The sequence below is a fragment of the Aspergillus lucknowensis genome (assembly GCF_044049455.1).
Source record: "Aspergillus lucknowensis strain CBS 449.75 chromosome Unknown BJX67scaffold_20, whole genome shotgun sequence".
Lineage (NCBI taxonomy): Eukaryota > Fungi > Ascomycota > Eurotiomycetes > Eurotiales > Aspergillaceae > Aspergillus > Aspergillus lucknowensis.
In genome coordinates this window covers 113,827-128,467 of record NW_027263564.1, presented here as the reverse complement: position 1 = coordinate 128,467, position 14,641 = coordinate 113,827, and the positions used below count along the sequence as shown (strand labels likewise).

General features: G+C 51.4%; 6 protein-coding genes across 6 annotated transcripts; 4 read left to right on the top strand and 2 right to left on the bottom strand.

Annotated features, from left to right (window-relative positions):
• The first annotated feature begins 269 nt into the window (after positions 1 to 269).
• On the top strand, positions 270 to 2,507 carry rscE (putative RSC complex subunit (RSC8)). Its single transcript, XM_071024247.1, has 2 exons — positions 270 to 847; positions 897 to 2,507. The coding sequence occupies exons 1-2, from the start codon at positions 410 to 412 to the stop codon at positions 2,358 to 2,360; spliced, it is 1,902 nt and encodes a 633-aa protein (XP_070886144.1). The 5' UTR covers positions 270 to 409; the 3' UTR covers positions 2,361 to 2,507.
• A 400-nt stretch (positions 2,508 to 2,907) lies between these two features.
• Positions 2,908 to 5,034, bottom strand: BJX67DRAFT_105548 (uncharacterized protein). Its single transcript, XM_071024246.1, has one exon. It carries the CDS (start codon positions 4,893 to 4,895, stop codon positions 3,003 to 3,005), a length of 1,893 nt encoding a protein of 630 aa, XP_070886143.1. The 5' UTR covers positions 4,896 to 5,034; the 3' UTR covers positions 2,908 to 3,002.
• Positions 5,035 to 5,196: 162 nt separating this feature from the next.
• Positions 5,197 to 7,253, top strand: BJX67DRAFT_372078 (DEAD/DEAH box helicase; the record flags this gene model as incomplete). The annotated part of the gene is made up of 2 exons (XM_071031198.1): positions 5,197 to 5,463; positions 5,526 to 7,253. 2 exons carry the CDS (start codon positions 5,197 to 5,199, stop codon positions 7,251 to 7,253), a joined length of 1,995 nt encoding a protein of 664 aa, XP_070886142.1.
• Positions 7,134 to 8,652, bottom strand: BJX67DRAFT_105546 (uncharacterized protein). The gene has a single exon (XM_071024245.1). The coding sequence runs from the start codon at positions 8,429 to 8,431 to the stop codon at positions 7,358 to 7,360; it is 1,074 nt and encodes a 357-aa protein (XP_070886141.1). The 5' UTR covers positions 8,432 to 8,652; the 3' UTR covers positions 7,134 to 7,357.
• A 7-nt stretch (positions 8,653 to 8,659) lies between these two features.
• On the top strand, positions 8,660 to 12,420 carry BJX67DRAFT_353235 (putative APSES transcription factor (MbpA)). Its single transcript, XM_071029108.1, has 4 exons — positions 8,660 to 8,873; positions 9,035 to 9,381; positions 9,455 to 11,135; positions 11,187 to 12,420. The coding sequence occupies exons 2-4, from the start codon at positions 9,076 to 9,078 to the stop codon at positions 11,867 to 11,869; spliced, it is 2,670 nt and encodes an 889-aa protein (XP_070886140.1). The 5' UTR covers positions 8,660 to 8,873; positions 9,035 to 9,075; the 3' UTR covers positions 11,870 to 12,420.
• BJX67DRAFT_353231 (glycoside hydrolase family 5 protein) lies at positions 12,418 to 14,627 on the top strand. The gene is made up of 4 exons (XM_071029107.1): positions 12,418 to 12,806; positions 12,871 to 13,135; positions 13,196 to 13,576; positions 13,627 to 14,627. Exons 1-4 carry the CDS (start codon positions 12,709 to 12,711, stop codon positions 14,293 to 14,295), a joined length of 1,413 nt encoding a protein of 470 aa, XP_070886139.1. The 5' UTR covers positions 12,418 to 12,708; the 3' UTR covers positions 14,296 to 14,627.
• The last annotated feature ends 14 nt before the right edge of the window (positions 14,628 to 14,641 follow it).

The following is a 14,641-nucleotide window of genomic DNA, read 5'->3' as shown; positions in this document are numbered from 1 at the left end:
CACAATCTGCATGCGCCCTTCGCACCTCTCGGCTGACTTGTGAGGACTGTGAAGCACCCTTGTTCGCCTCGTTGCTGCGACGTGAAGTTGTCTTGAAATTCATCAATCGCCTACCATGGATGAGAATTCAGTTATCTCGAGCACTGCTGCGGACGACGTCCAAGTGACTTCCGGCCAGGATGCTCCCGGCGATGTGGTCAATGCCTCTGGTGCGTATTTCTGTCCCCTATCCGCTCTCTAAAGCACCCTGTGAGGTCATTTCCCCTTCCCGCTGGAAATATGATCTCAAAAGTCACGATCGCATCAAGCATCTTCTGAGACACTTGCAGAGAATATACCGGGGACTGATAATCCGCTAGATGCCCCCGCGTCTCCTAAGCCCAGAAACGCCGGAGAAGAAGATGAGGAAATGGGTGGCACGGAGAATGAGACAAAGAAGGAAAGCGAGGGCAGCGAGGAGCTAGCTGACGTCGCCGCGCAGTCTGGTGCGGAAGGTGGCTCCGAGGAACAGTCTGCGCAGGCGAAATCCTCCCTTGAAGCCTCCGCACGCTCACACCTCGTTTCCCAAACGCATGCCATTATCCTCCCTAGCTATTCAACGTGGTTCGATATGCACACAATCCACCCAATCGAGAAGAAAGCTCTGGCCGAGTTCTTCAACGGCAGGAACCGCAGCAAGACGCCTGCTGTCTACAAGGATTACAGGGATTTTATGATCAATACCTACCGGTTGAACCCGATCGAGTACCTCACCGTCACAGCATGCCGCCGAAATCTTGCCGGAGACGTGTGTGCCATTATGCGAGTTCATTCTTTCTTGGAGCAGTGGGGCCTGATTAACTACCAAGTGAGTTTCTTTCTATTTTATAGGCGCGCAATACTAATGTGTTGCAAAGGTGGATCCCCAAACGCGCCCTTCGAATATCGGTCCTCCATTTACTGGCCATTTCAGAGTTGTCGCTGATACACCACGCGGCCTCCAACCCTTCCAACCTGGCCCAAACCATTTTGTTAAGCCTGGAAAGCCACTACCGGCGACCGAGCGTGCGGCTTCCGCTACTCCCGCGACCAAAGCTGACCTTAATCTCGAGATTCGGCGGAATATCTTCGATGATAAAGGAAAGGAGGTAACGCCAACCGCTGAGGACAGGGAAAAACAGGCCAATGGAGAATCAAACGCCAACGGTACTGCGGACTCCTCCAAGGCTCCTGAGACGACGTCACAAGAAGCACGGAAAAAGTTCCAGTGTTTCTCATGTGGGATTGACTGCACGCGCCTCCGTTTCCATTACGCAAAGTCAACGCCAGCAACGGGCAGCGCAACCGGTCCGGACTCCAAGTACGATCTCTGTCCCAACTGCTTCTTACAAGGCAGGATGCCATCGAGTCATAACGCTTCAGACTTCGTTAAGCTGGAAGATACCTCATATTCAAGAGCCCCCGATCGAGATTCTCCTTGGTCTGACTCAGAACTCGTCCTCCTCCTCGAAGGTCTCGAAAACTTCGATGACAACTGGGAACAGATCGCCAATCATGTTGGCACCAGAACGAGGGAAGAGTGTGTCATGAAGTTCCTTCAACTTGAGATCGAAGACCAGTATCTCGAGGACGGTCCGGAGGTGCGGGCGGGACCTGGTCGCGATCCTATCAGCCACGTGGAGAACCCTGTGTTGTCAGTTGTTGCATTCCTGGCCCAGATGGCAGAGCCTTCGGTGGCTGCGGCGGCCGCCGGCCGATCTGTAGATGAGATCCGAAAAGAGCTGAAGAAACAACTAGAGAAGGGACCTAGCACGGATAAATCGCAAGACAAGGGCAAGGAGAAGGAGGGCCCAGCCGTAAAGAGCGAAGACTCCATGGATGTGGACACTGCTCGCGAGGAGACATCTACGGAGGTTGTTGAGGACACCGGCGGCCCCGAAAAACAACCAAAGGCCTCGCTAGCCACCGTCGCCCTCGGCGCAGCAGCAGCACGCGCTGGTGCCCTTGCATCTCACGAAGAGCGCGAGATGACGCGTCTTGTCTCTGCGGCCGTCAACGTCACTCTCCAGAAGTTCGAAATAAAGCTACAGCAGTTCAACGAAATGGAAGAGATTATTGAAGCTGAACGCCGAGAACTCGAACTTGCCCGCCAGCAGCTCTTCCTTGACAGACTATCCTTCAAGAAACGAGTCAAGGAAGTTCAGGATACGTTTCAGTCCGTCAGTCTCGGGGGTGCCAATGGGATCAACGACCCCATCACCGATGCTGCAACAGCAGGGATCAATAACCGTTATAACTTCCAGCCCGGTGCCAACTCGGTAGGAGCCCCCCAGCCGCTGAGCGCGACAGCGGGTTCGGATTTCAAGTCTCTGGATCTATGAAGGCATCTATAGCGCGTCTTTATGACGTGAGGAATGCAGTTCCTGGATTGTTCCACTCATAACCTATTCCACTTGTTCTGTACAACATTTTCTGACGAGGTGAAGGGGTCGAGGCGAGTTTGACATGAGGCTGATTAATTTGAAAATTGCGAGGGGGAGAGGATAAAGCAAGGCCAATATAATCTGGCTTTCTCCTCTATTCCCATTATCCTCCCTTTGCTGATCAAGAAGGAAAGGACTTTATGTGGCTTATTACATTGGTAGGGTTGTCGATTCTATTCGGTTTGTTATCGAATGTTAGGAAAAGGGCGCATCGTGTTTCTTCTTGGAGTTACCCTGTTGTTCTGCTATACAATAAAGTTGATGATCCACTTTGTTTTCCAAGGTAGATATTCGAATATGTCCAAAATCCTGGTTGTAGGTCCAAGCCTGCGAAACGCGTCCCAATACTAACGCCCTACACTGCTAAAAGGCGGCCAAGCACTATGGATAGGAGAAAGGAGGATGAGAGCAGCCCGCACAAAATTTCGATCCAACGGGAACGATTGGTCCAGTCAAGTCAGGCTTGAAAGTGTGATGGGCGAATGAAGCTCCGGCTCGCGAAATGCTCCCTTCATTGATGATGCGCTTTCTTCACGCCGCTCAGGGTGAAGACCATGGAGACTCGTACCATTCATCGTCACCATCGCCGTCTTCACCGTTGAATTCTTCTACACGCGAGTTAATCTTGATCCGCGCTTGGCGGTTGTCCAGGTTCCGGAGTCCCTCCCGCTCTGATTCAGAGTCGATCTCCATCTCTGCGTCGATATTGAAAAGCGATGAGAGGGTGTAAGAAACAGGCTTCTGATTTCGGGAGCTTCTCCTGGTGATGCTCGATCTCGAATTTCGTTTAGGAGATACCAATGGGATTTCTGGCTCTGAGTCGTCGATGTGAAACTCGGCTTGGTCAATCATTTGGTTTCCGATGTCGGGAGGTTCTTGCTCTCGTGCTTTAGATGAAGACGGAGCGCGAATTGAGGTTTCTCGTCGGGCTCTCTTGGGCTGACGTTTGAATTCACGTTCCAAATCTACAGTCTCGTAGCCGTATTCTTCCCACTCGCTTCGCGGTAGCGTTTGGTCTCGCCAGCCTACTAACTCTTGCATTGTTTTGCGTTTGGCCGTCGGTCTGGGTGGGAGTCCAACCAATGTCTGAGTGTCTAGAGAGTCTGGAGGCCGTTTTCCAAGCGCCACCCAACATCGCTGTTCCTCGACAGCGCTGTTTTGTCGGTCGACCGCTTCTGCGTGCTCGTCTTCAGATGACCCGGAGTCTTCATCTAGCGAACTCAGTCTTTCACTGGAGGAGCTGTCAGAGGGTTCCTGTGATGCGGGACTAAGCGTGTCCATTTCATAGGGTTCTTTGGGCAACGCCTTTCGAGATAGTAAAGCCTCCACCTCGTCGTGGTCGAGGCTGATTCGGCCCCAGGCCCTTGTATGGCGTGGATCCACCACGTCAAGGCTACAGCGTCGTGCTAGCCCTATCCAAAAATCCGAGCTACTACTCCTCATATTGAGCGCCCGTGCGGCCTTTTTGACATCGGATGATCTCACAGCCCTCGCCGAAGGCCGACTGGTCCCCCTACTCCTCCTTACCCTTGACGCGGCGAAGAAATGTGTTGCTTGGACTAAACGACTAGTCACTCCCAATGCGATATCGTAGAAACTCGTGAAGGCGTCAGCTGTCATTGATGGGGTCTCTCTTTTAAAGGCAACATTGACCCAGTTATCTTCCAACCGGGGCCCTCCGAAGTTCATGAAGAGGCGTTCCGAGAGATCGATCCAATTTGTCATTTTGAAGACATCGGATGCAGCATGGAGCTCAGCACTACACTCGGCTGAGTTGACTGGTTCGGATTGTGTGTCCGCATGTGGTGCAACTTCACCAACATTTAGAAGATTCCGAGTTCCGTTGCTGGAGGCACTTATTTCCAGCTGCTTTGCAACTTTTCGGTTAATGATCCATAAATTCTTATGCTTTAATTTCCCGACGATATCCTCCTCCGCCTGTTCTGCCAGGCCAAGTAGCTCGGCATATTCGTCGAGTGACTTGCAACATTCCTCACTGATTTCGGCCGCGGCCGGAATGTCGCCCATGGTGGCCAGTCTGGTACGGGTATCGTTGAAATGCTGCCGCCGCACACCTTTCTGGAGGAGCCGGATATACTCCTGAACCTCGAGTTCGGATTTGGATTCGACTGATGCGGCAATTTCTCGGATGCCGTCTCTTCCATTCCTGTCAAGCGCATGGTAAAATAACTGCTTCTCCTGAGGGGTCCATACCACGATCCCATCCTGCGTTAGGTTGTAGCTATCTTCCTCAGTGTTCGGGACGTCCTGTTCGTTGAACAAGCTGCCATATGCCTCAACCGACTGGTTAGACAGTGAAGAGCGCAGATCCCGCAGTACTTTGGAGCGGGATCCCCTCTCCGCTCTCGGTGCTATCGAAGTATCTGTCACGTCGTCATCGCTCTCCAACCCGGAGCGACTAGAGCTGCTCATGGCCGAGCGATCGGTGGTTGGAAATGCAGCGGCGCCATGGACATGGGTTGCGGTGAGATGCTCCAACCATGGCCTACCAATTCCGGTGAGAATATCCAAAACGACGTAAATTGCGAGCCTCCACGAGCATGGAGGGGAGAAAGTGGTCTGGGGTTGAAAAAGTTGGTTATCACCGATAAGGAGGTGTTTGCAATGGTTGCAGTGTTTGCAGCTTTCGCTTTACGAAGGAGCCTTCTGGATGGACCTCTGGAGCCGAGCGCGCTCTCCTTTACCAGGCTCTTGCACCCTCGATGGCTTCTGTATGGAGTTTATATGTCGGAAACTGGGGCTAGTGGCTGCGCCCAAGCTTATCACGAAGCCTGCAATACATTCGTGGAGGCAACCCCTCCGGGTTTTGCGACAACCTCGACAATGGAATTCTGCCGTGCGAACCGCTGCGTCCTCTTCCGAAATACCAGCTATACAGCTCCGAGATTATCAGGAAGAATGCATTCAAGCTGTCATAACTCATGTTGGGGAAGGCCACAAGCGCTTAGGAATCTCCCTAGCAACAGGTTCTGGAAAGACGGTTAGTAAAGGTTGGCGCATACTCATGTTCAAGGCTCGACTAAACTCCAGCGACTCCATTAGGTTATATTCACTCAATTAATCGGGAGGATACCACCGCGAAATACGCTTGGCAATAAAACTTTAATCATCGTTCATCGGAGAGAGCTAGTCGAGCAAGCATACCGGCATTGCCGTCTGGCATATCCCAACCACACAGTGGAGATTGAGATGGGAAACCGCGTGGCTTCGGGGTATAGTGACATTACTATCGCATCCATACGGAGCCTCACCTCTGGTGATCGACTTTCAAAGTTTGACCCCCAGCGTTTCAAGCTAGTTTTGGTGGACGAGGCACATCATATCGTCGCCCCAACCTACCGCACGGCACTTGCCCATTTCGGGCTGGGTGAGAAGTCAGCAGATTCCCCTATCTTGGTTGGAGTCTCTGCGACTTTCTCACGATTCGATGGACTCAAATTGGGCGCCGCTATCGACCAGATCGTGTACCATAAAGACTACACAGATATGATCAATGATAACTGGCTGGCCAACGCTATGTTCACCACTGTACGATCCGAGGCGGATCTGACGCGGGTCAGAAATGACAAGTTCGGAGACTTTGCTCTTGGGTCACTCTCTAAGGCCGTTAACACCACCAAGTCCAATGATATAACTGTCCGTGCATGGCTGGCTAATGCGGTGGACCGCAAATCTACGCTTGTGTTCTGTGTTGACATTGAACACACGAAACAACTAACGGATACATTTCGCCGATACGGAATTGATGCTCGATATATCACCGCTACTACACCGAAAGTTGAGAGGGACGGGCAATTGCACAAATTTAGAGACCGAGAATATCCGGTTCTGCTCAACTGTGGCTTGTTTACAGAAGGAACTGACATACCAAACGTTGATTGTGTCTTACTTGCGCGGCCGACCCGGTCTCGCAATCTTCTCATCCAGATGATAGGTCGAGGCTTACGCTTATATCCCGGCAAGAAGGACTGCCATATCATTGACATGGTAGCCACTCTGGATACAGGTGTCATCTCTACTCCTACCCTGTTCGGACTCCATCCTGATGAAGTACTGAAAGATGCCACCGCGGAAAATCTGAAAGAAAAGAACTTCGCAGCGAACCAAGACAGCCCCGCGGCAAAAGAACCCCCACCCTCTTCCGAAGTTGAATCCGACTTATCCGAGATCAAGCTCACCTTTACCAAATACGACACCATTTACGACCTTATCCATGATATGAAGTCCGAAAAGCATATCCGTTCCTTTAGCAATAATGCCTGGGTCCGAATTGGTGACAACAAATACATTCTGTCAGAGGGATCTGGGTGGTTAACAGTCGAGCACAGAGACTATCCGGATGAAGGCTCGACCCAGTATTCCGTTCACCATGTGGTTGTATTCAAGTCCGCTGAAGGGACGAAGCAATATAGTCGACCGCGGTTGATTGCCTCCGTAGATGACTTGGAAACTGCCGTGCGCGCAGCGGATACCTTTGCATCCACTCATTTCAAGGCGCTCTATATTTCCACCCGTCAGCCGTGGCGGAATTACACCGCGTCAGACTCACAGATTCGGTTCCTAAATGCGGCGAAGATTCGAGAGGGGAATATCCAGCAAGGTGACCTTACGCGAGGGCAGGCGGCAGATCTTATAATCAAACTGCGATTCGGTTCTAAGAAACGCTTTGCGGCGAAACGGAAGCAACGCGCGAAGTACGATGAGAGGATCCACCACATTCAGGAACTTCGGAGGAGAGGCGAGGTCAAAGTAGGGCCTGTCGAGGCTTGATGTCGGCATCATCGCACCTCTACCGTCGGGAGTCAAGGGCTTTGCTCAAGTACAGTTGGGTGATATGAATTGTGCTAAGAGGATATACATATAATATATAAATCTTATCTGGATGCATCTGAACCCAGCTCCTGCCACCGGTCTCCCTCTGGAGGGCTTGCTAGAGTTTTCGTCTCCACAAGACTGGCGTCAGCGCCGCGAAAGAGCTTCCAAGAGCTTTCCTCTCTGGCGGAGAGGGCAATGGTTGGTACGGGTTTCGCTGAATCCCACGTAAAACGAGCATTGCCAGCTGCATTCCAATACTGGCGTGGGACCAAAGACGAGATCCGTTTCCAGAGCCTGCACATGAACCGTCGGGTGAGTTTGTGAGGACGCCCATTTATATATGGTCGAAACGTTCCTTCCTTTGGTGGTCCAGCTGTCAGAATCGTTCGAATCATGCCCGCTTTAGTGTCTACGTTATTAGTCGCAGACGTGGTGGTACGTGACGTGTATCTGAGCCTTGGTGGCTTCCACGGAATCTGCCCGGAAATCAAGCCTTCCAACACCCGTAACTCCGATTCGGGTAGGGGAGGAAGCAAAACATCAAGTACATTTTTATACCACCTTCGACGGATATTCCTGCGCCGTACCAAAGGTACACTTCTTCCCCATGCATTCTTCTCCGGAATTGGCGGTTTGAGGTCCTTGACAGAAGGAAGACCACTCAATTGCCCAACGGTTGGGTTGTTATTCTGCGACGTTAAGAGTGTGGTTATAATAGTCGGCGGTTTCCATCCGTCCTCAAATTGAGAAGGGTTCGTGAGCAGAGTCTCGAGACTGTTAGAGTCCTGGGGCGCATCTTCGGCAAGCATTTTTGAAAGCAATTCCCTCCTTCGTCTCCCAGTGCGTCCATATGCGAACCTTAGCACCTTCTCGAGAGGTCGTGAGAATGCTTCATTCGCTCGTCGGAGGATCGATAGGTGGTGTCGGGCATTTTTGTGAAGCTGTACCAGCCGGATAGGATCTGTGCGTATTCGTGTTCTTCGTTCTTCATGGTATCGGCGAAATCGTTGCAGGACTTGGTCGTGGCAGGCGGAGCGGGCGATGGGATCGGGGAGGTAGGAAGATTCGCGGAGGAGGCTGCGGAGAAGACTTCGCCATTCCTTTCTAGGGAATGGTGCCGGAGGTTTCTTCATGAGGGACTGTCTTCTATAAGTCTCTCCATTGATGGAGTCTGTCAACGCAGTATGCACAGAGCATCCAGCAAGCCAGTCACGGCAGAATAGTCGTCCAAGGCGGTAAGCTGAAAGAGGAAATTCATTGAAAACTCGGGCCCGACGCGAAACTGAATGCCGCTAGTCCCAAAACGCGACTTCGAGCGCTGCTGCATCATGACGATTCTTCAGTTTCTTCTCCCCTTCCAGGTGGATTCCTGCATGAAACAGACGCCGAGTATACGACAGAGTAACTGTACATAAGCTCATGGTTTTGTTTACCAGCAATCTTTAGACCTGCGCTGTTTTGATGGTTCTGTCACTTTCTGAACAAACCCCAGGGTCTCACGCGCCGCCCTCGCCTCGCGCGACTTGGAAATTTAATCTCGATCCTGCCGGCGCTGGTCGGTTGATCCTCGAACAGGTGCATTTCCCCACATCCTCTTCACGGTCCGTAACCTTTCTCTTGTTTTCTCTGCGAAGTGATACCTTTTCCATATCCTCGTTTCTATTCGCTTCATTTTACCGGGTCATGTCATTGGTGATAATCAAGCGTCATCGTCAAGTCCGCTAATCCTTAGGCAGCTTCCCGACTCGAGAGCAGCTTGGGCTTGAGTCTCAACGATATGGCTTCCAGTAATCACCACCCACCACGTCCGAGCCTCTCCATGTCGTACTCTCAGGGTAGCATCGGGTCAACTAATGGTATGGCGTTTTCGCAATCCCAACTGGGTTCCTTCAACGCCTCCCAATCCGTCTCGTCCACGCCGCGCGCTACCCCCCCTCCGAAGAGCTCGCAGCAGTCAGCCATGTCATTTGGTTATTCAAACGGCCTTCCGAACGGCACTAGAGCTAGCTTTAATGGATTCGAGGATATGAACGGTTATGGAGCAATGATTTACCATGAAGACTTCAAACCCCAGATCTACAGGGTCTGTCTATCCCTTTGGTCGTTGGACTTCCTCTCGCCTGCTGTACTAACGCTCCATGTGGCTTGCTTTGTAGGCTGTTTACTCCAATGTTTCGGTTTATGAGATGGAAGTCAATGGAGTTGCTGTAATGAAGCGCCGCTCCGATTCTTGGCTGAATGCTACGCAGATTCTCAAGGTTGCCGGTGTCGTCAAGGCGCGAAGGACGAAAACCTTAGAGAAGGAGATTGCGGCGGGCGAACATGAAAAGGTCCAGGGAGGCTACGGAAAATATCAGGGGACGTGGGTAAACTACCAAAGAGGAGTAGAATTATGCCGCGAATACCACGTTGAAGAGTTACTGAGACCCCTTCTGGAGTATGATATGAACCCCAGCGGCACCGGCGTCTCAGGCCAGGACTCTTTGGAGACACCAACTAAGGAGCAGGCAATGGCAGCGCAGAGGAAGCGACTGTACAGCGGTATGGAAAATCGAAGTATGTCGCAGCCACAACAAGGCACATTTTTCCAGAACATCTCTCGCACGGCTGCTACCGCGGTCAATGCTATGAGCAAAGCTCGATTTGATTCCCCAGCTGCGAGAGGCGGCGATAGCCGGCGATCGAGTATTATCCGGAAGTCATCACAACACATGGGAAGCCAGGAAGCGCAACCCCCTTTCGGGAGCCAACAAAGCATGTATAGTGCTGCTTCTGATAGCGGATTCGCGAGTAACATTCCAACAAATGGCCGCTACGCACAACAAGACACGATGAGCTTTGAACAAGAGGAATCAACAGAACCCCCTCGCAAGCGAGTCCGGTCTTCGCAGCCGTTCGGTCTTCCATATGAACCCACGTCCCTGTCGATGAACGAGCCTACCCCTACCGAGCCAAACGATTCGTTCTACCAGGATCTGGAGCCCATTAACATGCCCGTTGACGAAAGCAGCCGCGGCAATGATCCCCTTCCTCCAGCCACCACCCCGGAAAGGTTCCAGAAAATGAAGCTGATTATGACCCTCTTTTTGGATAAAACAACAAAAGAATTCTCGACCCATCCAGCGTTGATTCAGCTATCGGGTGAAGATTTGGAAGTTCCGCTGGACGAGTATCGGAATAATGCTTTGCACTGGGCGGCCATGCTTGCTCGAATGTCACTTGTTCATGCCCTGGTCAAGAAGGGTGTCAGCATATATCGATTGAATGGGGCAGGCGAGACGGCTTTGCAAAAGGCTGTTGGCACACGGAATAATCTGGACTACCGGAGCTTCCCGCGGCTATTACAAGTCCTGGCTCCAACTATCGATATGGTTGATCATAGCGGGCGGACAATCCTACATCATATTGCAGTGATGGCAGCTACCGGGCATGGCGGCCATGTTTCTGCTAAACATTATCTCGAAGCGTTGCTCGAATTTATCGTTCGCCATGGTGGTACGCCATTGCAACAAGCTGTCAACGGCAATTCTGCCACTCAACCAGAAACACCCCTTCCCAATGAGGTAATCACGTTGGGCCGATTTATTTCAGAAATCGTCAATCTCCGAGACGATCAGGGGGACACAGCACTCAACCTGGCTGGACGCGCACGCTCGGTACTCGTCCCGCAGCTCCTAGAAGTAGGAGCAGACCCTCATATCCCCAACCACACCGGTTTACGTCCGGCAGACTATGGTGTTGGCGTGGACATGGTTGACGGTAGTACCCATCAAGCCGGTGGGAGAAGTGACACTTTCGCCGATCAATTGGCGAAGACAAGAAAGGAAATTCTCGACTGTAAGTTCCCCTGGCTCCACATATCTGCTTCATATGCTAACCGCAGTTCAGCAACAATGGCCCAAGTAACAGCTATTATTCAAGAAACTTTCGGATCCTTCGACAAAGAGCTGGCTTCCAACTTGACGACAAAACAAGAGAAATTCGATCACTGGCATGCGAAAATACGAGAGTCCGCAAAGGCTCGGCAAATCGAACAGAAGCAGCTTGATGATCTGAAACGTCGGTCAATCGAGAGGACTGAAACAGGGCGACGGTTAAAAAACTTGGAAAAGTCTTCAGTGGACCTTCTTGCGGTCCTTGAGGGCATCCAAGCAGACCCCGGCGCATCGAAAACAACTTTAATCGGTGACGCTGATAAAGAGTCGGGGATCGAAGTTGCTGAATTTGAGGCACTTTTCCCAGAAACGTTTGACCCGGCGTCTGGATTCTCCGAAGCACAGGCTGCATATCTTCGCAAATTGCCGTCTCCTGAGATCCTACATCAACGAATTGAATGCTACCGGGCGTTCAATAAAGAAAGCCTAGACGAGATCGAATCTCTTAAATCCAGAAATGTGGTTCTTGGCCAGAACTACCGTCGCATGGTGATGGCTTGTACGGGTTGGACGGCGGAACAAGTTGACGAAGCCGCTGAAGGGTTGACGCAATGTGTCAAGGAGCTGAACGACAATCCTGTTCCAGAAGATGAGGCCATTGAAATTTTAATGCGAGACCGTGGTCAGGATTGGTGAAGAATGCTTACGCGCATTGACAGGGACACATGAGGATACGTTCTCAGGTACCACGATCCTTTGCAGGACAGCCCGCTTCCTGGAGGCGCTGGTTAAGGCTGAATCTTGTTTCCATTCCAATCTACGATGTCTTACTGCTGGTATGAAGCGTTGAACACCAGGATATGGCGTTTTTTGGGTTTGGGTTTCCATTCATGTCCATGTTTGATGTCGGTATTTACAAGATACCCTGACGGCACTTAATGAATCTACTTACAGACATAATATGTCGGATCTCAAGATCGTATTGATGCGGGCCTTTGATCCCAGTATGGAGATATTGCGTTCCCCCAGCGCTGGGGTCGACTTTTCCCGCGAATTCGTTCAACATGGCATGAAAGGCTTTGTCCCAGATCTTGTAGACTCAAAATTGAAGAGACCAATCCACATATGCACTCTTGGAGACAAAGTGTTCTCCAAGAGTCCATCGCCACGAGCAGGCGGGGAGGGGCCGCGAGCTGAGATTCAGGCTAAAAGCGATCATTGGAGAGAAGTGGGGAGAGAGAGAGAGCACCGTCACCAGAGAAAGCATCTCCGCGAAGAATCACATCTTGACACGACTCACTTTCCCCGCCCCGCTTCTGCTCTGCTGGTTCGTGCTGCGCTTGCCGAGGGCCCTCCGTTGGGGTTCAATGATTCGTCTGCAGGTGTGTCATGGCTTCTCATGCGCCTCAAAAGAGGTCGTCTCCAAGTTCCCCTCATGGTCCTACGCTTGGAATTCTGCAATCCTCTTGACAAACGGCTGTCCTCTTGGCCTCGCGAACAGAAGAACATAAGTGGTACTTCCGATCAGTTCCAAAATGGCATCCGGCATTCTCAAAGTCAACGGAAGCAAGGTCGTGGATGGCAATGGCAACGAGGTTATCCTGCGGGGTGCTGCCATCGGCGGTTGGATGAAGTATGGAGCCTTGAGTACATGAAATAGTTATCCCTTGGTCAGGCTGACATTCTATGCTTTTTAGCATGGAGAACTTCATCACCGGATATCCAGCCCACGAGTCCCAACACCGAGCGTCCATGCTCAAAGTCCTCGGCCCCGAAAAGTACGAATTCTTCTTCGACAAGTGGCTTGAGTATTTCTTCACAGAAGCCGACGCCAGGTTCTTTGCAGGCCTAGGACTGAATTGTATACGGATCCCGTTCAATTTCCGTCATTTTGAGGAAGATATGAATCCTCGCGTACTCAAGGAATCTGGTTTCAAGCACCTCGATCGGGTGATTGACCTGGTGAGTGAATGCATTCGTATTACCTACCTGTGGGCAGCATTGATGGTTCTTGAACGGTAGTGCGCGAAGCAGAAAATCTACACGATTCTCGACATGCATACCACACCTGGTGGTCAGAACCCAGGCTGGCACTCGGATAATAGGACCAATTATGCTGCTTTCTGGGACTACAAAGACCATCAGGATCGGACCGTTTGGCTCTGGGAGCAGATTGCTGCTCGGTATAAGAACAATCCCTGGGTTGCAGGATATAACCCGCTCAATGAGCCGTGTGACTCGGAGCATGTCAGGCTCCCGGCTTTCTACGCACGTGTTGAGAAGGTAATCAGGGCTGTCGATCCAGATCATATTCTCTGGCTAGACGGAAACACTTTTGCTATGGAGTGGAAAGGTTTCGACGAGGTGCTCCCCAACTGCGTGTATGCTATGCACGATTATGCCGTATGCTGCTACCCAATATCTTTATACCATGCTTCTCTAACGATAACCAGACCATGGGCTTTCCTACCGGCGCGAGGTATAAGGGCACCCCCGAGCAAAAGGAGCATCTCGAGCGACAATACCTTCGCAAGGCCGAATTCATGAACAAAAATGGCACTGCGATTTGGAACGGTGAATTCGGCCCCGTCTACGAAAACCCAGCAACCAACAAAGATGCACAGACTATCAACCAAGAGCGCTATAACCTCCTAGGCGAACAGCTCCGGATATACGACAAATACAGAATCCACTGGTCCATCTGGCTATACAAGGACGTCGGCCTACAGGGCATGATCCACACAAGCCCAGACAGCCCATGGAATAAGATCATCGCCCCATTCCTCGAGAAGAAGAAAGCCCTCATGCTCGATGCCTGGGGCAGAGATCCCTCGCCCGAGGCTGAGGCTGTCTTCCAGCCTCTTGTAGAGTGGATTGACAAGGTGAGTCCGAGCGCTAAGGAGACATATCCGACGTCGTGGAACACCGAGCGCCATCTACTTCGGGCGATTCATCAGACATTTCTTGCGGCGTCTTTTTCGGATGAGTTTGCTGGGCTATTTAGGGGGATGGATGAGGAGCAACTCGAGGCTCTGGCGCGTAGCTTTCATTTTGATGAGTGTGTGCAGCGCGAGGGGCTGAACGAGATTTTGCGCAACCATGCTCATGTGGCTGGGAGTTAGGGCTGGTTATGGTACGGCCGGTATATCGATGCAAAATAAGTACAGCCTACTAATGCCAGCTATCTCCTGAGATGTCTGTAATCCGTTCGACTCCCCAAGCACTAGCATAGACATCAAGCTTCTGATACAAATAGAATGAATTCCCGTCACAAGCCACAACGGCAAGCTTATGATTTGTCCCCTTCCACGCCACAGAAACCACGGTTACTACTCCCGCTCAGACATCACCCTGAGAGATGAAAATGCTTCTTACCTTGGTAACTACCGCAAGTAAAGTCTCCAGTGAAGCAGGTGATGTTGACCCAGGGATCCGGACCAGACATCCATGGTACCTCCTAATCCAGCA

Coding starts and splice junctions, on each gene's coding strand:
- rscE (XM_071024247.1), top strand. CDS start 410: ATGGGTGGCACGGAGAATGAGACAAAGAAGGAAAGCGAGGGCAGCGAG. Junction 848..896: donor GGGGCCTGATTAACTACCAA/GTGAGTTTCTTT, acceptor TGTGTTGCAAAG/GTGGATCCCCAAACGCGCCC.
- BJX67DRAFT_105548 (XM_071024246.1), bottom strand. CDS start 4,895: ATGAGCAGCTCTAGTCGCTCCGGGTTGGAGAGCGATGACGACGTGACA.
- BJX67DRAFT_105546 (XM_071024245.1), bottom strand. CDS start 8,431: ATGAAGAAACCTCCGGCACCATTCCCTAGAAAGGAATGGCGAAGTCTT.
- BJX67DRAFT_353235 (XM_071029108.1), top strand. CDS start 9,076: ATGGCTTCCAGTAATCACCACCCACCACGTCCGAGCCTCTCCATGTCG. Junction 9,382..9,454: donor TCAAACCCCAGATCTACAGG/GTCTGTCTATCC, acceptor CTTGCTTTGTAG/GCTGTTTACTCCAATGTTTC. Junction 11,136..11,186: donor AAGAAAGGAAATTCTCGACT/GTAAGTTCCCCT, acceptor ACCGCAGTTCAG/CAACAATGGCCCAAGTAACA.
- BJX67DRAFT_353231 (XM_071029107.1), top strand. CDS start 12,709: ATGGCATCCGGCATTCTCAAAGTCAACGGAAGCAAGGTCGTGGATGGC. Junction 12,807..12,870: donor GCCATCGGCGGTTGGATGAA/GTATGGAGCCTT, acceptor TATGCTTTTTAG/CATGGAGAACTTCATCACCG. Junction 13,577..13,626: donor ATGCTATGCACGATTATGCC/GTATGCTGCTAC, acceptor AACGATAACCAG/ACCATGGGCTTTCCTACCGG.